At 45.8% G+C, this 21518-nt stretch overlaps 2 protein-coding genes across 4 annotated transcripts; one reads left to right on the top strand and one right to left on the bottom strand.

Moving 5' to 3' along the window:
• Nucleotides 1-3366: 3366 nt before the first annotated feature.
• Nucleotides 3367-10440, bottom strand: LOC139374671 (uncharacterized). 3 transcript variants are annotated; one of them, XM_071115726.1, is made up of 5 exons: nucleotides 10147-10440; nucleotides 9818-10061; nucleotides 6474-6610; nucleotides 6199-6295; nucleotides 3367-5997 (listed from the first exon to the last, which is right to left on the bottom strand). In XM_071115726.1, the coding sequence occupies exons 2-5, from the start codon at nucleotides 10041-10043 to the stop codon at nucleotides 4766-4768; spliced, it is 1692 nt and encodes a 563-aa protein (XP_070971827.1). In that variant the 5' UTR covers nucleotides 10044-10061; nucleotides 10147-10440; the 3' UTR covers nucleotides 3367-4765. The 3 variants fall into 3 exon arrangements, with proteins under 3 accessions (XP_070971827.1, XP_070971828.1, XP_070971826.1); XM_071115727.1 differs by having other exon boundaries at nucleotides 10306-10440; XM_071115725.1 differs by having other exon boundaries at nucleotides 9818-10440.
• A 1033-nt stretch (nucleotides 10441-11473) lies between these two features.
• LOC139374666 (uncharacterized) lies at nucleotides 11474-21507 on the top strand. Its single transcript, XM_071115720.1, has 4 exons — nucleotides 11474-11961; nucleotides 17068-17210; nucleotides 17564-17675; nucleotides 17859-21507. Exons 1-4 carry the CDS (start codon nucleotides 11685-11687, stop codon nucleotides 20450-20452), a joined length of 3126 nt encoding a protein of 1041 aa, XP_070971821.1. The 5' UTR covers nucleotides 11474-11684; the 3' UTR covers nucleotides 20453-21507.
• The last annotated feature ends 11 nt before the right edge of the window (nucleotides 21508-21518 follow it).

Genomic DNA, 21518 nt, shown 5'->3' with positions numbered 1-21518 from the left:
GGTGTTTAAGACTATGTGCAACACTGTACGAGGCCGCCAGAGCAGAAAACAAATTTAGTTGTAAACTTTCCCATGAGAACAGAGAGGAGTGGACAGGATATTGGACAAGATATTAGGAATCGCCAGAACAGTCTTCTGATGGTTAACACACATGCCACTAATAAATAGAACCATCCATTCCTTCAGGAGGAAAGTTATTAGAAGTCATGAACCATGATCACACCGCGTATGACTGATTGAGTGCTTAGAGAGTACTTCCGTCGTGATGTTAGCTCCTCCATAGATAACATAGCTATGAAAGGGACTCCTTCATATCTATCACCACTACAATGGTGTGAGACACATTGACGTGTCGTAAAAACTCTTAGCTTTATTTCCATTGACACTTAGGATGTGATAGAGTCATAAACAAGTTCCCCATTACCATCGCTTAGTGCCACAACACCGTTCATTTGGGAAGAAATGTAATGATGTATTTCATAAGTGTGTGTGCGTTGTTAACATCTGCCTAAGTTACTGCCTAGATCCACCAGCCTGGACGACGAGTCCGGAACGACGATCCCAATCCGGACAGCCCATTCTTTTGGCGGCCTGCTCCATTTGCAGAAATCCTATCCGGGGTCGACCACCAGAGGGGGACTGCAACGGCGATCACCAATCAGACATCCACTACCCATCCTTGTGGTGGACTGCTCCGCTCTCAGAGAGCCTACCAAGTTCAACCACCAGAAGGGGACTGCAACCAGGACATCACATGGTCATTATTTTTATGTTGGTTTGCAACTTGCAGGATAATCACAAGATTGAACCCGGTCATAAATTCCTGGTAGAAACTCTGAGCATGAAGGGAGAGCCTACAGAGAACAAATACAATATCCTTGCCAAACCTCCTAATCCCCAAAATGGGAGAATTAAACAACATTTATATTTTTGAGAATGTGTGAATAGTCCATGGACACTTAAGGGACAGTCATGTCGAGTGTGTTTCATTTAGTGATCAGTAATGATCACTACTGTGTCATTACTGTGTCTTTGGTTGCGTATACTTCTCAATTATGGGGTTTACATCTAAATGTTGTGAAATGTATATGATTACATATTAATCTATTTGTGAAAAGATTAAATGTGATGTTAGCCTTCTAAATGAGAGTATGGGTTTTCATATAAAGTTTAACTAGTCAGTGGCCAAGCCCCAGTGAGCACAGCCATGACACAGCGTCATGGAACGTCCCCTTTTCTATAGAGTATAAAACCACTTCTGACAAAATGTACATTAGTTCAGAAAACATGAGGCGGTAGCTACATGTTGAACTGGTTAACTTCTCTAGGGTAGGGTGCAGCATTGGGAATTTTGGATGAAAAGCATGCCCAAATTAAACTGCCTGCTACTCAGCCATAAAATCTAGAATATGCATATAATTAGTAGATTTGGATAGAAAACACTCTGATTGAATGATGTCTGTGAGTATAAAATAACTCATATGGCAGGCAAAAACCTGAGAAAAAATCCAACCAGGAAGTGGGAAATCTGAGGTTTGTAGTTTTTCAACTCTTGCCCTATCGAATAGACAGTGTTTATGGGGTCATATTGCACTTCCTAAGGCTTCCACTAGATGTCAACAGTCTTTAGAACCTTGTTTGATGCTTCTACTGTGAAGTGGGTGGCAAATGAGAAGGGATTGAGTCAGAGGTCTGCCAGAGAGCCATGAGCTGACCATGCGCGTTCACGTGATAGTTAGCTTGCGTTCCATTGCATTTCTGAAGACAAAGGAATTCTCCAGTTGGAACATTATTGAAGATTTATCTTAAAAACATCCTAAAGATTGATTCTATTACATAATTTGACATGTTTCTACGGACTGTAACAGAACTTTTTGACTTTGTCAGCACCTAGTGATCATGCCTCATGAATTTTGATTACTGGGCTAAACACGCAAACAAACAAAAAAAATTGGACATAAATGATGGACATTATCGAACACAACAAACATTTATTGTGGAACTGGGATTCCTGGGAGTGCATTCTGATGAAGATCATCAAAGGTAAGTGAATATTTATAATGCCATTTCTGACTTCTGTTGACTACACAACATGGCAGATATCTGTTTGGGTTGTTTGGGCTCTGAGCGCTGTACTCAGATTATTGCATGGTGTGCTTTTTCCGTAAAGTTTTAAAATCTGACACAGCGGTTGCATTAAGGAGAAGTTGATCTAAAATTCCATGCATTACAGTTGTATCTTTTAGCAATGTTTATTATAAGTATTTCTGTAAATTGATGTGGCTCTCCACAAAATCACTGGATGTTTTGGAACTACTGAACATAACGCACCAACATAAACTCAGATTTTTTGATATAAATATGAACTTCACCAAACAAAACATACATGTATTGTGTAACATAAAGCTCTTTGAGTGTCATCTGATGAAGACAATCAAAGGCTAGTGATGAATTTTACCTCTATTTCTGCTTTTTGTGTCTCCTCTCTTTGGCTGGAAAAATGGCTGTGTTTTTCTGTGACTTGGCTCTGACCTAACAATCGTTTGGTGTGCTTTCGTCGTAAAGCCTTTTTGAAATCGGACACTGTGGCTGGATTTACAACAAGTGTATCTTTAAAATGGTGTAAAATACTTGTATGTTTGAGGAATTTTAATTAGTGCAGGTCTACAATTTTGTTTCTGGTGTCCTTTGACAGCTCTTTGGTCTTGGCCATAGTGGAGTTTGGAGTGTGACTGTTTGAGGTTGTGGACAGGTGTCTTTTATACTGATAACAAGTTCAAACAGGTGCCATTAATACAGGTAACAAGTGGAGGACAGAGGAGCCTCTTAAAGAAGAAGTTACAGGTCTGTGAGAGCCAGAAATCTTGCTTGTTTGTAGGTGACCAAATACTTATTTTCCACCATAATTTGCAAATAAATTCATAAAAAATCCTACAAATGTGATTTTCTGGATTTTTTTTCTCATTGTCTGTCATAGTTGAAGTGTACCTATGATGAAAATTACAGGCCTCTCATCTTTTTAAGTGGGAGAACTTGCACAATTGGTGGCTGACTAAATACTTGTTTGCCCCACTGTAAATCGCGTATTCATGTTTCTATGCTAGGGTTCGTGCAGAAATCCAAAGGTTTGCGACGTTCAGTAATGAGACTGAGGTCAAAATTAATTAATAAGCAACTGTTTTGATAAGATATGAAAATATCTGAAGAGTTATATTCCGGAAATGGAAACTCTAAACATGTTCCCGTGGTACCCCGACTTCCTAGTTAATTAAAGTTACATGTTTAGTTTAATCGTGAAATTAAATGACACAGAATTGATTTGATAATATACAGTCTTCACATTTAATGATAGTCAACGACACGACATTCTCATTCAAGGGTTTTTCTTTATTTTTACTATTGCCTACATTTTAGAATAATGATGAAGACATCAAAACTATGAATAAACACATATGTAATCATGTAGCAACCAAAAAAGTGTTAAACAAATCAAAAGGTATGTTACCTTAGAGATTCAACTTAGCCATCCTTTACAATGATGACAGCTTTGCACACTATTGGCATTCTCTCAACCAGCTTCATGGGATAGTCAGCTGGAATGCATTTCAATTAACAGGTGTGCCTTGTTAAAAGTGAATTTGTGGAATTTCTTTCCTTCTTAATGCATTTGAACCAATCAGCTGTGTTGTGACAAGGTAGGGGGGTATACAGAAGATAGCCCTATTTGGTAAAATACCAAGTCCATAGTATGGCAAGAACAGCTCAAATAAGCAAAGAGGAACGACCGTTCATCATTACTTTAAGACATGAAGGTCAGTCAATTCGGCACATTTCAAGAACTTTGAAAGTTTCTTCAAGTGCAGTCGCAAAGACCATCAAGCCCTATGATAAAACTGTCTCTCATGAGGACCGCCACAGGAAAGGAAGACCCAGAGTTACATCTGCTTCAAAGGATAGGTTCATTAGAGTTGCCAGCCTCAGAAATCGCAGCCCAAATAAATGCTTCACAGAGTTCAAGTAACAGACACATCTCAACATCAACTGTTCAGAGGAGACTGTGTGAATCAGGCCTTCATGGTCGAATTGCTGCAAAGAAACCACTACTAAAGGACACCAATAAGAAGACTTTTGGGCCAAGAAACACAAAAAAATGACATTAGAACGGTGTAAATCTGTCCGTCTTCGTGAGACGCAGAGTAGGTGAACGGATGATCTCCGCATGAGTGGTTCCCACGTAAAGCATGAAGAAAGTGGTGTGATGGTGCTTTGCTGGTGACACTGTATGTGATTTATTTTGAATTCAAGACACACTTAACCAGCATGGCTACCACAGCATTCTGCAGCGATAAGCCATCACATCTGGTTTGCGCTTAGTGGGACTATCATTTGTTTTTCAAAAGGATAATGATCCAACACACCTCCAGGCTGCGTAAGGGCTATTTGACCAAGAAGGAAAGTGTTGGAATGCTGCATCAGATAACCTTACCTCCACAATCACCTGACGTCAACGCAATTGAAACGGTTTGGGATGAGTTGGACCGCAGAGTGAAGGAAAAACAGCCAACAAGTGCTCAGCATATGTGGGATCTCATTCAAGACTGCTGGAAAAGCATTTCAGTTGAAGCTTCCATATGTGTTATTTCATAGTTTTGATGTCTTCACTATAATTCTACAATGTAGAAAATAGTACAAATAAATAAAACCCTTGAATGAGTAGGCGTGTCCAAACTTTTGATTGGTACTGTATATATTTTTTTAAACAAATTCATTTCAGGAGATCCGGCCTGTGTTTGCGCTGGTGTGACTTCAGATGGTCCAGTTGTTTGAAGCGGAGTCCACATACAGCGCAGCAGTACGGTCTCTCCCCAGTGTGGATACGCTGGTGCACCTTCAAATTGTCTGCCCGTGTGAAGCGCTTGTCACACATAGTGCAGCGGTGAGGTTTCTCCTGTGTGTGAATGCGCTGATGCAGCTTGAGGTTCCAGAGCCGATTGAACTTGTTCCCACAGATGGAGCAGCAGTAGGGCTTGTCTGTGGTCTGGCTGCACTTGTGCCTCTTCAGGTCGGAGAAGGAGGTGAAGCCCTTGCCGCATTGGCTGCAGAGGTGAAGTCCCTCTGCCTGGTGGACCCGCTGGTGGACCTTGAGGTTGCAGGCCTGGGTGAAGGTCTTAACGCACTGGGTGCGCGAGTATTGAGGTCCAGACCCTGACTCTGTGCTCAACCCTCTACCCATTTCGTGTTTCTGCTTGTGGGCCTTGAGAGAAACGGAGTCTGGGAAGGTCTTGGTGCATTGATTGCAGGCGTGACACCTCCCCCCTCCTCTCACTCTTCCTGTTACCTGCTCTTGTGAACGATCTCTGAGGTTTAAAGAGTGTCCAAAGTCGTCAGCGGCATCATACAGGCTCTCTGTGTTGTTGTTGTGGGCTGAGCTTCCAGAGTGGATGGAGGTTAGCCCCCTGTGGCCGGCTCTACTACCTGACTCTGGGACACCGTGTTCAGGGTACAAGACGCTGGAGTCCTGCAGGTACCCCTCCTCGTTTATCAACAGGCAGTTCCGTTCTCCCACCTCTGGTTGGGGGGATGGCGTTGGCGACCCCACCTGCTCCCTCTGGCTCTGATGGGGGTCAGGCATGTGGGAGCGATGGTGATGGTCTCCCCCCTCAGACCCTCCCAGGTCCACCTGGTAGTGACCCAGAGCTCCGTAGCTCATCGCCCCCAGACGAGACGGAGAACCAGGAAACCTATCCAGTCCTTCTATGTCTGCAAGATGGCCGCCACCACCACTTCCGTCGCAACCAGACTTTTCAAAGCCGCCCACCAGTTCTTTCATGCTGTAACGAGGGCGGTAGAGAGGGTCGGTGGGATCCCCTGCGTCTCCCTCGGGGCCCGGAGGTTTAGGCCCCTGGTCTAGAACAGATCCCCAGTCAGCCTGGCACTGCTGCAGTGCTTGGTCACTGAAACTCTTACTGGGCCCCGAGACGTCCGAACCGTCGGCCCCTGAAGAACACAGGAGACATGATGCATTGGCAATAGTAGAAATTGTAGTAGAGTAACTAACACTCAATTTGAACTTAAAAGTTTCAAGTTGCCTTGATAAAATACCAATGACAACGTATTAGAAGCTACTCTCCTTATCATTCTCATCATCATAAAGGTTGGCTATTTTCTGTTATGTTTGTTGTAAACTCCTCAACTGACCATCCAAGCAGAACTCCCATCTCTCCCGTAGCTCAGTGTTGTGGAGAGGCTCCTCTTTCAGCAGACTGTCCAGCTTCTGACCTCCGACCTCTGTGGACTGGAAGAGGAAATGAATGAGTCGATTCTGACTAAATGATGGATAAACTGACAGTGACTGAACAGAGCTGACATGATGGTCCCCTATTCTTCCTGACAATCAGTTCTAATCTGTTCTGCACAGTACATTTTTATCTGAAGGTTCTATAACACTGGTGTTTATTCAGTCCCCTACTTACCTCAGAGATTTTCCTAGGGCTGGTGGCCTCAGCCTCCTCCAGGTCATGGAAGGTTGTTTCCCCGGCCACGCCCCCACAGCTGCTCCACTCCTCCCCTGATACCTTCTCCTGCTTCAGGCCACACCCCCTCTCCACACCTGGCCACAGGTAAACAAAGAGAACATTTCATTTCAAGTAAAAGGAACGGGCCTAGATTGAAACAACAGACTGAGCAGATCAGAGTGCGATGACGGGTAAGTGTAAAAATGTCTCCAGAATAGAAACCAAGTAAAAGTACCTATAAATGTACTTGTTCTTTTGAGAACCATGAGTCAGTCAGCAGTAGTGAGCGCTCTGAAGTTGAGCCAGACCAGTGTGAAGTAGGCGCTCTGAAGTTGAGCCAGACCAGGGTGAAGTAGTGCTCTGAAGTTGAGCCAGACCAGGGTGAAGTAGGCGCTCTGAAGTTGAGCCAGACCAGGGTGAAGTAGTGCTCTGAAGTTGAGCCAGACCAGGGTGACGTAGGCGCTCTGAAGTTGAGCCAGACCAGGGTGACGTAGGCGCTCTGAAGTTGAGCCAGACCAGGGTGAAGTAGGCGCTCTGAAGTTGAGCCAGACCAGGGTGACGTAGGCGCTCTGAAGTTGAGCCAGACCAGGGTGAAGTAGTGCTCTGAAGTTGAGCCAGACCAGGGTGAAGTAGTGCTCTGAAGTTGAGCCAGACCAGGGTGAAGTAGGTGCTCTGAAGTTGAGCCAGACCAGGGTGACGTAGGTGCTCTGAAGTTGAGCCAGACCAGGGTGAAGTAGTGCTCTGAAGTTGAGCCAGACCAGGGTGAAGTAGGCGCTCTAAAGTTGAGCCAGACCAGGGTGAAGTAGGCGCTCTGAAGTTGAGCCAGACCAGGGTGAAGTAGGCGCTCTGAAGTTGAGCCAGAAGTAGGCACTCTGAAGTTGAGCCAGACCAGGGTGAAGTACCTGTGTCTACAGGTGTGGTAGACATTCAGAGATGATTTTGGACCGGTAGGAGCGGCCGACCCGTGCGTTGTGTCAGGTTGGGTAAAGGACAAACTGGGAGCGGTTACATCTGTGACAGATCCGAGAAGTTGAAATGTTTTGAGTTTTGTGCTTCCTCCGCCCAAAGGCAGGGGGCGCTGCACATCACACGTTTCAACTTGTGTTGTGCTTTGCTCTCTGGAGCAGGACACCACTCAAAGGAGTGACCAGTAGAGGTGGATCAGATGAAAAGGAATACTCCTAGTATTTGTGACGCCCCGCCGTTTGGTGAGTTGTAGACCCGATGGCAATGGTGAAACAGAGTTTCTACCTGATAAAGGTCAGGTTAGGTTATATTTGATATTCTGTAAGGGCCCATGTTCCGAACATGCTATGGTGCTTCAGGTGTCAAGGATTTGGATATTGCAGCAGTGTGTAGAAGGGACCGTCCACAATCTCAGAAGTGTGCTGGAGGGTGTAGTCAGACAGTGTAACAAAGGGATAGAGAAACACTGTGTCAACTCTGGGGACACCCATGCAGCTGGGGATCCCAAGTGCCCTGTGAGAGAGACGGGTTGAGATTGCCAGAGTTCAAAAGGGACAAAATGTTTCCTATGCTGAGGCAGTGAAAAGAGTAGAGGATAGCCCAAGGATACCACCCCCCCATCCTCCCAGGCCGACAGCCAGGTGTAGGATCTTTTAGGGCCAAAGTAGTGGGATGGGGTGGTGGGTTTCTGAAGATAGTGTATAGGTGCAGGGTTAGATGGTGGTGCAATGTAAGATATTCCCCTTCCTCGTTTCCCTTTTTTTTTGTGATCAAAATCTGCAATCTGCACTCCGACCGGCAGCAATCTAGTCTGCCGGAAAAACACACGAAGAAGAAGTAGTAAAAGGAAAGGAAAGAAACAGTGTGAATAATGGAGTCTCCTCACATCAGATAAAGGAAAGGAAACATGTTTATTAAGATGCCACCACCAAATCAACTGTCTGGTCAGTGATCACCAAATTATGGATGCTAAACACTACAGCAGCCCCACTAGTGACTCCTTCATATATACACTGAAAGTACAAAAACATTAGGAACACCTGATCCTTCTATAACCAGGTGATATTCCATACTTACAAAACGGTCGCTGATAGTGAGCATTTCCACCTGACAGGTGCGGCATATCAAGAAGCTGATTAAACAGCATGATCATTACATAAGTGCACATTGTGTTGGGGACAATAAAAGGCCACTAAAATCTGGAGTTTTGTCACACAGTGCCACAGATTGGCATGCCAGGAATGTCCACCAGAGCTGTCGCCAGATAAATGTAATGTTAATTTCTCTACCATATGCCATTTTTTTATTTTATTTGGCAGTACGTCCAACCAGCCTCACAACCACAGACCAGGCACTCTGACAGCTGATGAAACTGTGGGTATGCACAATCGAAGAATTTCTGAACAAATTGTCAGAAACCATCTCAGGGAATCTCATCTGCGTGCTCGTCGTCCTCACCAGGGTCTTGACCTGACTGCAGTTCGGCATCGTAACAAACTTCAGTGGGCAAATGCTCCCATTCGATGGCCACTGGCACACTGGAGAATCATACTCTTTCAACTGTACTGGGCAGATGACAGACAGCGTGCATGTCGTTGTGTGGGCGAGCGTTTTGCTGATGTCAACGTTGTGAACAGAGTGCCCCATGGTGGTGGTGGGGTTATGGTATTGGCAGGCATAAGCTACGGACAACGAACACAATTGCATTTTATCGATGGCAATTTGAATGCAGAGATATCGTGATGAGATTCTGAGGTCCATAGTTGCGCCATTCATCCGCCGCAGTCACCACATGTTTCAGCATGATAATGCTTGGCCCCATGTCGCAAGGATCTGTACACAATTACTGGAAGCTGAAAATGTCCCAGTTCTTTCATGACCTGCACACTCAGATCTGCCACCCATGGAGCATGTTTGGGATGCTCTGGATCGGCGTGTGTACGACATTGTGTTCCATTTCCTACCAATATTCTGAAAATTTGCGCAGCCATTTTCTGAGGAGTGGGACAACATTCCACAGGCCACAATCAACAGCCTGATTAACTCTATGTGAAGGAGGAGTATCGCACTGCATGAGGCAAATGGTGGTCACACCAGATACTGACTGGTTTTCTGATCCATGCCCCTACCTTTTAATAATGATATCTGTTACCAACAGATGCATATCTGTATTCCCAGTCGTGTGAAATCCATAGATTAGTGCCTAATGAATTGATTTCAATTAACGGATTTCCTTATGTTTACTGTAACTCAGCAATAACTTTGAAATTGTTGCAGGTTGCGTTTATATTTTTGTTGAGTAGATATATTGTCTTTAAAAGTCTCTCACTCCTCACCTGTCTGTGAGGTTCCAGAGCTTGTCTCCACGTCAGCTCTCCCACAGTCCGCACACTTCCCCCTCTGGCCTCCCTCTCTATCCCTCTCCTTGCGACTGTTCTCCGACCACTGCAGCCGCTTCTTCAGCGACTCGACCTGCTCCCGGTTCCGGAACACCTCTTCCAGGAAACTATCCTCCACCAGCCTGGTGATCTCGTATATGGCTGACTTTAGGACCGTCTCCATGACCCCGGAGAGCTGAGACTGGAAGGTTACGATGGCTTCAGACATCATGGCAAACTGTCTACGTGTAGCTAGCTACAGTTATGAGACCGTAAAGTTGACCTACTTTTGTTCAGGTTGGTCAGTGTTACGATCCAGTCTATCAAAATGATATGAAGCTAGCTAATTAGCTAACCTTAGCAGAAAAGATACTGGTAACTAAACCGCTTTTGCCTCCACCAATAACTGTCCTATTGCAATTGTTTTACCATTTTGAGATATAAGCTGTATATGAGGCTATTCTAATACATATAAATACCAGATGTAATGAGAGAAAGTAAGGCTATGGTAGTTGGCATGCTACTTAGCTAGACAGGCAACACAAAAAGCATCCATTAAAAACAGTCGAACTTCCGGAAACAAACCAACGGGTTGGATAGTGGGACAATCTACATCGGAACGCTCTTTACTGGAGTAAAAAGACAACCTTTATTTAAGCAATAGCTTTGTGTGTTACACGTTTACTGTTATTGACGTTCAATATATAATTCAGAAATGATTATATATTAGGATACAGACACAGTTTTTATTGTATACATTGTAATACATGTATTAGTTATTACATCACACGAACATTGTACAAAACCAAACAATATACAAATATCACAAATCATTTTGACAAATACTGTGGACAGTTCTTTGACAAATTGCTATTTATACCTTTCAGGGATGATAAATAATATTCTAAATAGATTAGAAAAATATTGAAACGTTTTATTAAACTTATTTTAATGGATGTAACATTTTCCCAATAAAATGAAAAGAAAAAAAAAAAAACCCCACCTGTTATTTTGAAAGCACTGAAGTCCCCAGTTCTATTTTAACGAGACAATAGTCCACGCACGCTGCCAAATGAAGATTACGTTTAAAAATTGTTGCAGGGGTAAACATCCTGTTTATAATTTCTCTGACTAAATTGTTGTTACATTTATCTAATATATCGACGCCATTAACTTCTACATGATCACCAATGAAAAGCTTGATCGATCCTTCAGTAAATTGACAGAAAAATCTACACTGAAGCGGTTTATCCCGCCCACCACTCATAACGTCACACTATGCATTGTGCGCAGAGTTCCATTGCATTCTTGTACATAACATCCATTGAATTATTAAAATGTTTGTCGCTGAGGCAGATTTGTTCCCCATCACTCACAGACGAACATATTGGCCGTGTTCGAGAGGATCAAAACTGCGAGTATCATGGATACATTTTCTGACTAATCTACAAACCATAATTAGACGTTATTTATGATGCAAGGTGATTTGTGGATCAGTCAGCTTGCAGTTACTTTGTGGCTCTCGAACACGGCTATCTGAGCTGCTCCCCCTGAGTGCTAGTGCGCATGGTCTGTATAAACCGGATGCAAACGGACAACCCGGATATGGACCGTCCATGAGTCGGCGTATGCGAACGTGGGTAGATTACCTAAAACAGCGGTCGGCCATCTTGCACTCAGTCTCCATTTAATATCATACCTCAGTGGTCCACAGTGGAAAGAGAAACCATGATGTCACAGACATAGGCCGCCAATTCTGATCAATCCTGTACATTACATTGGAAATAATAATCGAAAGTGTGGAGTGAAGCTGGTTGCCGCCAACATGTCGAAAGAATGTTTTCAAACCCAGTTCGCCTTTGTTATGGAGAGTGTATTGAATACTGCAGTCACCGAGACAACGAAACTTTTTGAAAAAACTATTGAGGAACTGCGAGCCGAAATATCTAGAATAAAAGAAGAGAACGAGGACCTCAAAACGAGGCTTCGATCCCTCGAAAATGTGAAGAAATCGACGGGTGAAAGTGAACGCCAAACCGCAGAGCCTGGACCGAGTCAAAGAACATCACGTATCGGCAAACGTGACATTGGCGTTCAATGCGGTGAGTAGAAAACGGGTGTATTCATTCCGCCACACAATTTATCATGGTTTTACAACAAACGAGTTTCTATTTGACAAATTCAGGTAGTTCCCGCCCCGTTTGTTTCCGAAACATTTTGCAACAGAATCGGCGGAATGAGTACGCTCCTGGACTAGTTAAGCAAAGCTAACTTCAAATTAACAAACATCCTAATAGCCTAGATATTTAACTGAGCATGAAGGCTCAACGCTGAGAATATTTCCTCAAACTGCTTAATGTATACGTTTAATTTGTATACACCTTTTTTGGAACGTAACCAGTAAACTCTACATCAGGCTGATAGCTTCCCTGGAGAACTCAACATGTCAGGTGTATGTTACAAGCGGAAATGAAGCCAAGTCAGTGTATGGAGAAGTTGGAGGCGAAACTAGCCAGACACTTCAGATGATGTGGGCTGCTTGGCCTGGACAGTGGCGAGAAGCAACGGGCGGTACAGGGGGAGGCGACACCAAGTCGATAATCACGTAATAATAAGGAATTCCCCTCGACCACAAATGGGTGGAACCCGACATTCGTCCCTACTGATCACTGCTGCGTTGTTCGATGTACATGTAGCCAGGTCAAAAATCCCGACCTACAGTTCACAAGGAGCGGCATGTAGCCTAGCGTTGGGCCAGGAACCGAAATGTCGCTGTACAGTTCACATGGGGCGACTAAGAGCGTTGGACCAGGAACCGAAATGTATACCCCTTTGCCAAGGCGCGGTTGATGTCGATTTAAGGCTGCACCGCTGATTCAGAGGGGTTGGGTTAAATGCGGAAGACACATTTCAGTTGCGCAACAGACTCCCTTTTGCTTCCCTTTCATTTTCCCAATGCTCTCACATAGGGACATGGAGTTTGTGAGAGAGCCCTGTGGCTTCAGGCTGGTCGTTGTGGGGGGACGCGGTGTCCAAGTAGGCTACACATAGCTGTGTGTGTGGAAAACATTGTATCACAGGTCAGACGTTTAACTTGTTTAGTTCTGTCCGTTTGGAACTCTACTCACTGCTTGCAGCTGTATAGTCCGTTTTGGTCTTGTTGGTCTTGGCTAACATTATAATAAAAAATAGACCAGAGCCTGTCATTTCCAAATGGGAGCAAATGAATCAGAGTGGGCAGAACAAGCAAGGAGGAGTGCAGAGCCTTGCACCAGCTAGTGAGATCCTAGAGAGTCCCACAGTGGAGGTGTCAATGATGGACTGGCCATCTGGAGCACCAGGAGTTTTCCCAGTGGGTCCGCTTGACAGTTGGGGCCGATGCAACGTAGAATATAAATAACCCCAGCCCCTACTTAAATAAAAGTAACAAAGTGCTGTGTGTCTGATTGGCCCAGGCGAGTGGGCTACCAGCCCACTGGCACTGCGGTTGGGTATTACATCTGTCAGCTTCTCTCTCCCAGCCAATTACTTTTGGTCCAGTCCATTCTATCTTTACCTGGGCCCCGCCCCTTTCCCATCTCTGTTAAGTGGTGACATTTGAATACATAGTGCAGTGGAGCAAGATGGACAAACAGAGAAAAAATGTAAAGGTGCTGAAAAGCGGAGAGAGAAGTGGTTGAAGTCCCTTTAGGCTGATGAAGCCAAATATTTAAAAATAACACATTATTCATTTGGCGCCGTTACCAGTCAATCATCTCAGCCTAGTTAGCCTGAAGGCACTGGCAGCAGAGAGGAGAGAGAGAGAGAGCAGCCCAGTGATAGTGATACCAGTTCAACTGTTAGTCAGGGTTTTGCAGCTGAAGCGTAAGACCGAAGACAACAGGGATAAGAAAAGCATGAGTCTGGGGACAGAGGCTCTCTAATCACTCTATCCAAGACTACCGTTGATAACGTCATTACCACCATCCAACGCACAACGCAGGCCACCATAGCAACTGAAACCCAGGAAGCTGGTGTGTTTTCAGCCCAGGTTGACACTACGCAGGACATTACAACACAAGATCAATGCTCTGTCATAGTCAGATATGTAACACACATCATCCATGAGAGGCTTGTGGCTGTGGTGAAATGTGAGGCATCCACTGGACAATACTTCCTCCAGGTACGGAGTGAAGTACTGGAAAACATGAAGCTTGACATCAGCAAGTGCCTTGGCAATTCCACTGATGGAGCCTCCAGTAAGGTCAGTATAAAGGCTTCTCTGCCCGGCTCTGCAAAGTCCAACAATGAAGTGCATGTGTGGTGCTGTGCACACATTTTGAACCTGGTTTTGACAGACACAACAGAAAGTGTCTTGGCCAGTGGGTCAGGTTTCTCTCATTAACAACATAGCTGTGTTCTTCCGTGAATCCTACCAGAGGATGAACATTTGGGAGAAGCAGAGCAAGGACCCAAGACAGACGTCTTGCTCCAATTGGAGAGACACGCGGGTGGGCTAAATACAGTGCCTTAAAGAAGGTCTCTGGAGCTTTTGGAAATCCAGATGAGGGTCTGTATGTTGATGTCCTTCTCACCATGCAAGATCAGAAAACATCAACACTACTTCCAGGGTCAAGGCACGGGGATACTTTGAGGGGTTGCTGAAGTATGAAACACTACTTCCAGGGTCAAGGCACAGGGATACTTTGAGGGGTTGCTGAAGTATGAAACACTACTTCCAGGGTCAAGGCACAGGGAGACTTTGAGGGGTTGCTGAAGTATGAAACACTACTTCCAGGGTCAAGGCACAGGGAGACTTTGAGGGGTTGCTGAAGTATGAAACAATACTTACAGCTCAGATATTCCTCAGAATATTTCAGGTCCCCTCACCAGTGTCAGAATATCTTCAAACAAGTGGAATGGACATTCTGTCTGCGCACCGTATGGTTGTGTCTACAGAGGAGTAGCTGAAAGGAATGGCTAGACATTTAGAAAAAGTCAAGGCAGCTGCAGACACCGTTGTTCAGTGGGCCAACAGGAAGTTGCAGGAATGGGTTGAGAAAACAGAGCTGGAGCCCACTCTGCCAACGAAAAGGGCTCGAAAGAAGAAAACCATGCTCGGAGAGATGGCACAATGAGACATTTACTGGGGCAAAGAGCGCATACAGGATTGGTGTACATAATCAAATACTGGATACAGTTATAGATGGCACAATGAGACATTTACTGGGGCAAAGAGCGCATACAGGATTGGTGTACATAATCAAATACTGGATACAGTTATAGATGGCACAATGAGACATTTACTGGGGCAAAGAGCGCATACAGGATTGGTGTACATAATCAAATACTGGATACAGTTATAGATGGCATCCATCAGCTATTTCTGAGTAATGGCACTTTGTATCCCGACATGGCTCTTCTGGACCCTAAACTTTAGTCAGCTAACATCCAGTGGCCTTCCACAGACAGTACTTCAAGAACTAAGCACATTTTTGATCAAATCTGACAGCAGAGCAACAGTGGCCAATTTACAGAGTGAGCTCATGAGTCTGGCAGAACAGTGGACTAGGTTAAAACAATGGGGATTTGAAGAATACACAACCAGGACTATGCAGGATCATGGGCCTGAAGGAAATGAAGACGAGGTGGAGATGGTGAACAAGAGCTGTTCATCTGGCAAGGACTGTCCAGTGTGTTGCTACCGTATTCTTAGTCGGTACAACCTATTGACCGACGCATATCACATCCTGGGCCTTGCTTACGAGTTGCTACTTCCCCTGTCAGTAACCCAGGTAGACATTGGAACAACTTTTTGGTAAATCAAAATTAATCTTGTGTATTTATTTATCTGCTTATAACTTCTGAAATGTGATTCACATGAGCTGAAATAAAAGATCCCAGAAATGTTCCAATACACACAAAAATAGTATTATTCTCAAATGTTGTGCATAAACTGGGTTTTACATCCCTGTTAGTGAGCATTTCTCATTTGCCAAGACAATCCATCCACCTGAGAGGTGTGGCATATCAAGAAAATGATTATACAGGTGCACCTTGTGCTGGGGACAAAGGCCACTCTAAAATGTGCAGTTTTGTCACAATGCCACAGGTGTCTCAGGTTTTGAAGGAGTGTGCAATTGGCATGCTGACTGCAGGAATGTCCACCTGAGCTGTTGCCAGAGAATTGAATGTTAATTTCTCTACCATAAGCCGCCTCCAACATTGTTTTAGAAAAGTTGGCAGTATGTCCAACTGAAGACCACGTGTAACCATGCCAGCCCAGGACCTCCACATCCAGCTTCTTCACCTGTGGGATTGTGTGAGACCAGCTACCCGGACAGCTGAGAAATACTCCTCCGTTTCATGTCTGTAATAAAGCCCTTTTGTGGGGGAAAACTAATTCTGATTTGCTGGGCCTGGCTCCCAAGTGGGTGGGCCTACACCCTACCAGGCCCACCACCCTACCAGGCCCACCATGGCTGCAACCCTGTCAAGTCATGTGAAATCCATAGATTAATTTATTTCAACTGACTGATTTCCTTATAAACTGTAACTCACCTAAATCGTTGAAATTGTTGCATGTGGCGTTTTATATTTTTGTTCAGTGTGTGTAAAGATATTCATATACAAAATCACTTTAAATTAAATTAGTCCTTGACCATGTGACCTAGTCACCTCAACCCAACGTTGGATTGTTCAGAGGGTAGGGGCAAACAAAAAATAAATATATATATTTTACCTTAATTTCGTTGTCACTTTTTTTGGACTTCTAGTTTCAATGGCTCCTTGAACACCCACAGATGAATATGAATGTGTCTCAAGTCAAAGCATCCTTTAAGTTTCTCATTCTCATCAATATATATTCATAAACTACTGGACAGATGTGCATGCCACTTTCACGTAGCAGCGGCAGCCGTAGCAGCGGTAGCCGTAGCAGCGGTAGCCGTAGCAGCGGCAGCCGTAGCAGCGGCAGCCGTAGCAGCGGCAGCCATAGCAGCGGTAGTATTGATTGTAGTAGCAGTAGACCCATTAGGCTTATGATTATGGGCTTAGATCTTTAGCTAACAGTTGTAGGATTTTTTTCAAAAGTCTACATATTACAATATATCACAGAAGAAAATTGGGGTTTGAGAGGTGTGGTCTATCGGTACGGTGTGTTGCAACACATGATGTTATGTCAGGCGTATGTCCTAACCACTCTCTCTCCCCTGATCTGGTATTTCCAGTCCTGACAGCGCATGCTTTGCCTCGGGCTGGGGTGCAGCACCGGCGGGAGGAGAACCAGGGGACGGAGGTGCACCGGGGGGCCTACGACGAGGAGGGCAACCCACAGACTGCCTTAGTGCTGATCAAACAGGAGGTGGACTGGGTAAGACAGTCCCCACCTAGCCTGAGTCCCCGATCTGTTTGGGTCAGTGCTATCAAGGATCGTTGCGACGTCCCTGTCCTAAACCCCTACCTAACCATTTTACATTTCAACTTCAATGGGGTAGGGAAGTCCTAAAGATCCCGGATAGCACGGACCGATCGGTTTTCATCCACCCCTCTGCTCAACCTATTGTTGTTGACCCCAGAGAAAAGGAAACACCTGTACACTGCACTTACTGGAATCTTCTTATTTTTATTTAAACTTACGTACATGAGCCTAACAGCCTTTGTCAGAGTTTATGTTGACACTAATATAGCCTGTTGTTGTTGGCATTGTCCCCCCCCCCCCCCCAGGAGGCAGACTATTCTGATGACTACTCCCCCGGGTACATACTGCTGAAGAAGGAGGGGGGAGATCTCCCGACTCTGGTCCGCAGACAACCTCTCAGAGAGTTACCAGGCAGAGGTAGGAACTAGGGAGACCTGCTTCTGAATCACACATCTTATTACAATGTATTAAACAGTATTGGGATGAGAACCAGGCTCTAATAATCTCTCCACTGTTATTCTGTCTTTTTTTCTTTCTGTTTCTCCCTTTCAACTTTCCCTTCTACCTTTCTCTATCCTGTCAATCTCTCTCCCTCTGTAGCCCTGGTCCCACCTGGAGCCGTCAGGGCCCTGGTCAACCGTTACACCCAGGAAAGGCCTCCTACCACCCAGCCTACCTCAGCAGAGGCCCCCCTCCAGAGAGACCCAGACACCCAGGAGACCCCCCAGGCTCTCAGCCCATCCCAGCCCAGGACCAGAGAAGTCACCAGTGCAGGCCAGGCCCCTGGAGCAGAACAGCAGTCACTTGTAATACCAACAGCAGAGTCTCCAACATTACACCAGACAGCATCTCCTCAATCAGCAGCCACTATCCAGTCTACAACAACTGTCCTGTCTACTGTAATGGCCCAGTCCACGGTAACTACTCTGTCAAAAGAAACTGTCCAAACGACCACAGCGGTCCAGTCGACTGTAGCGGTGAAGTCGACAGCAGCATCGTCAGAGCGCCCGCCACCTGTCATCTCCGGGTTACCCAGAACCCCTCTTCAGAATACACAGCCCAGCCCCGTACCCCCTCGTCCATCCCCATCTCCTCGACCATCACCAGCACAGTCCCACACAGACGTTCTACCTGTAGCTCGTCCAATAGCAGTGCCCTCAACACAACCAGCTAGGCCTACAGCTGTACCTGATGGACCAACGGCCACACCACCAACACAGACACAACCGCCTACAGTTTTGGAGAAGTCGGGTCTTGCCACGGCAACTCCGCCAACGCCTGTCCAGTCCGCTCCATCTCCTACTGAGTTGACAGAACCTGCCGGCCCTCCTGAGAAGCAGGTGTTGTTGGTCACTGAGCATGTGCAACACTCCTCCACCGTGCCTGGACCAAAGTCACCTTCTGTCCCAGAGACATCTTATGAAACCCCTCTACAGCTGTCAGCCCCTGCTGGAACTACACCCTCTGGCTGCTGTCAGATGTCTAAGACACAGTTTTTAGCTCAGTTGTCAGTAGTACCCCGAGTATGTGCTCCACCGAGGGTGGAGAAAGACAAGGAGGAGGAAAAAGAGGGGCAGGAAGATGAGGGGGAGAGGCTTTCCCCCCTCCCTGCCACATCTACGGAAGCTGTGATGACCAGGTCTGTTGCTACGGAGACGACCCCCGCCAGCGAGAATAAGGAGGAGATTGTTGTCCAGGTAGGCGGCAAGCAAAAGTCAAGTCAACGTGAAGCGCTCCTCTCCGGTCTCCGCCTCCGCTTAAGGCCCCGCCCCCAGGACAGCATGCCTTCTCCAGTGGTTGCTAAGAAACCCAGAGGAGAGAGAACCACCCCTCTAGACCACGACTACTCAAAGGTGATGGAGGACGGAGAAGAAAAGTCCAGGGAATCACACGTTGACCAGGATGTAGTAGAGGACACAGCTAATGGTGAGACGGCTGACGACAAGTCTAGTGGACAAGGAAGTAGTAACCACATCATCAGTGAGGAAGAGGGAGGAGCTAACACTGATGTGACCTCTCCGACTAGACAGTCACCTATTGTTGGAGGTGTGTCCAAATCCAAGAAGAGAAGCATGACCTGGGTGCAGGCTCAGAGACTATTGGCGCTAGCCCAGGCTAAGAGGAGTAGGTCAAAGGTCACCAAGGCCTCACAGAGAGGTCTGAGGTCAGAGCTAAGAGGCTTGGTCACACAGACACAGTTTCTGCCTTCCAACCCACAGCGCCGCCGGTCATACAGACCCAGCCCACAAGCTGTCTCCAGCCCACGCCGCACCAGCCCTCGCCAGGTTACAGGGGACAACACAAACCCTCCTCCTGCCACCCCTCCTAACCCACAGCCTCACTCCTTCAAGGTCACTTCCACCACCCCTCGTCGCGGAAGACCTCGTTCTGCGGCCGTGGCGACTTTAAATTTGAAACGGTCTCCCTCCACCCCTCAACCTATCCCCTTCATTGTCACCGGCAGCCCTCGCTCTAACTTCAAAAAGTCCCCACGGACTTTCCAGCAGGCGCGCCGATACCGCCAATCACAACCGATGTGGTCACCACCGGGACCGTTACAGCTCCAACAGTCTCCCCAGGCTCCACGGAAACGTCTCGCCAAGAACCAGTGTGCAGACTGCGGTCGTGTCCTGAGCAGCGCCGCTGCTTTAGAGAGTCACGCCTCCCTCCACTCAGGGAAGCGCCCGTTCGCCTGCTCTGCCTGCGGCAAGGACTTCCCCGACCTCAAGGGCCTCAACCGCCACGCCCGCGTCCATGGTGATCAGCGGGGCCACCAGTGTCCGCAGTGCAGCAAGACCTTTGTCTACCGCTTCGGCCTGACTAAGCATGAGCAGGTGGTCCACAGCGGCGTGCGTCCGTTCGTCTGCCCAATCTGTGACAAACGCTTAATTACACAGCGTGACCTGGAGGCTCATATCCGCGTTCACACTGGAGAGAAACCATTTGCCTGCTCCCTCTGTGTGAAGCGGTTCAAGAGGCGTGTGGAGCTGAATGTTCACCTGATGTGGCATAACGGGGAGAAGAGACACTGGTGCTCGTACTGTGGGAAGGGATTTCTGGATTACAATAATCTGAAGAACCACAAACTGGTCCACACCGGAGAGAAACCCTACACCTGCTCCGAGTGTGGCAAGCGCTTCAAACAGACTGGCCATCTGAAGAAACACCTGAAGACGGTACACAAAGACCGATAGACGGCGGGGGAAAAATATTCAATGACACCCTATTCCCTATATAGTGCACCTCTTTGGACCAGAAACAGTGGCAGGCCCTTGTAAGGTAGTGCACTTAGATAGGGTGTCATAGGAGCTATTGAGGGGGAATAGTTATCTCCGTTTGCTGTGAATTCAAAACCCAGCCGTGTTAGTGTTAATGAGGCAGGGATCCCAATCTATTCTGACAGTGACTGGGAAGGACTTGTTATTATGTATTGATTCATTAAAAGTATCAAAGCTTTTGTTTTATAAACATTTGGTGCCGCTTTTGTTGTTTAGAAGAATCATGCTACGAGAGAACGACGTAGTTAAGTGTAAAAAAATGTTTTTACAAATTTGTTTTATTTTAGTTGAGACTGAGTTGGTTATTTGTATTTAACATGAATTCTGGTTATTTTGCTATAATTCGTTATTCATTAGAAAAGTTTGAAGCCTTAACAAGTTTAAATGTAGGTGTACTGTGTTCACATCATGGTGTTTATGTTCTGTGGTTTTGAACTACAATGAACAAAAATAAATGTTTCATGAGCTGAAATAAAAGAACTCACAAAAAGCGTATTTCTCTCAAATATTAAACACACATTTGTTTCCATCCATGTTAGTGAGCATTTCTCCTTTGCCAAGATAATCCATCCACCTGACAGGTGTGGCATAATTATTACATAAATGCACCTTGTGCTGGGGATAATATGTCCACTTAAAATGTGCAGTTTTGTCAAACAGTATCCCATGGTGGGGTTATGTTATGGGCAGGCATAAGCTAATTGCATTCTATCAATGGTTATTTCAATGCACAGAAAGACCATGACGAGATCCTGAGTCCCATTTTTTTTTTTCTGTGACGAACACAAGACATGCATATGTCTTCCCAGTTGTGAAATCCATAGATTAGGGCCCAATAAAACTACTACTTTAGTGTTTTTATATAAAAATCTGGGCTGGACTTAACCCTCCAGGTCGTAATTGCAAGTGGGAAACTGACATATTGTTCCAGGAGTTGACATTTTACTACTGACCTTTCACCCAAAACATAAAAAAATTACGA

The sequence above is a fragment of the Oncorhynchus clarkii genome, chromosome 19 (assembly GCF_045791955.1).
Source record: "Oncorhynchus clarkii lewisi isolate Uvic-CL-2024 chromosome 19, UVic_Ocla_1.0, whole genome shotgun sequence".
NCBI lineage: Eukaryota > Metazoa > Chordata > Actinopteri > Salmoniformes > Salmonidae > Oncorhynchus > Oncorhynchus clarkii.
Note: the sequence above shows the minus strand (reverse complement) of the source record. Positions and strands in the feature narration are given on the sequence as shown.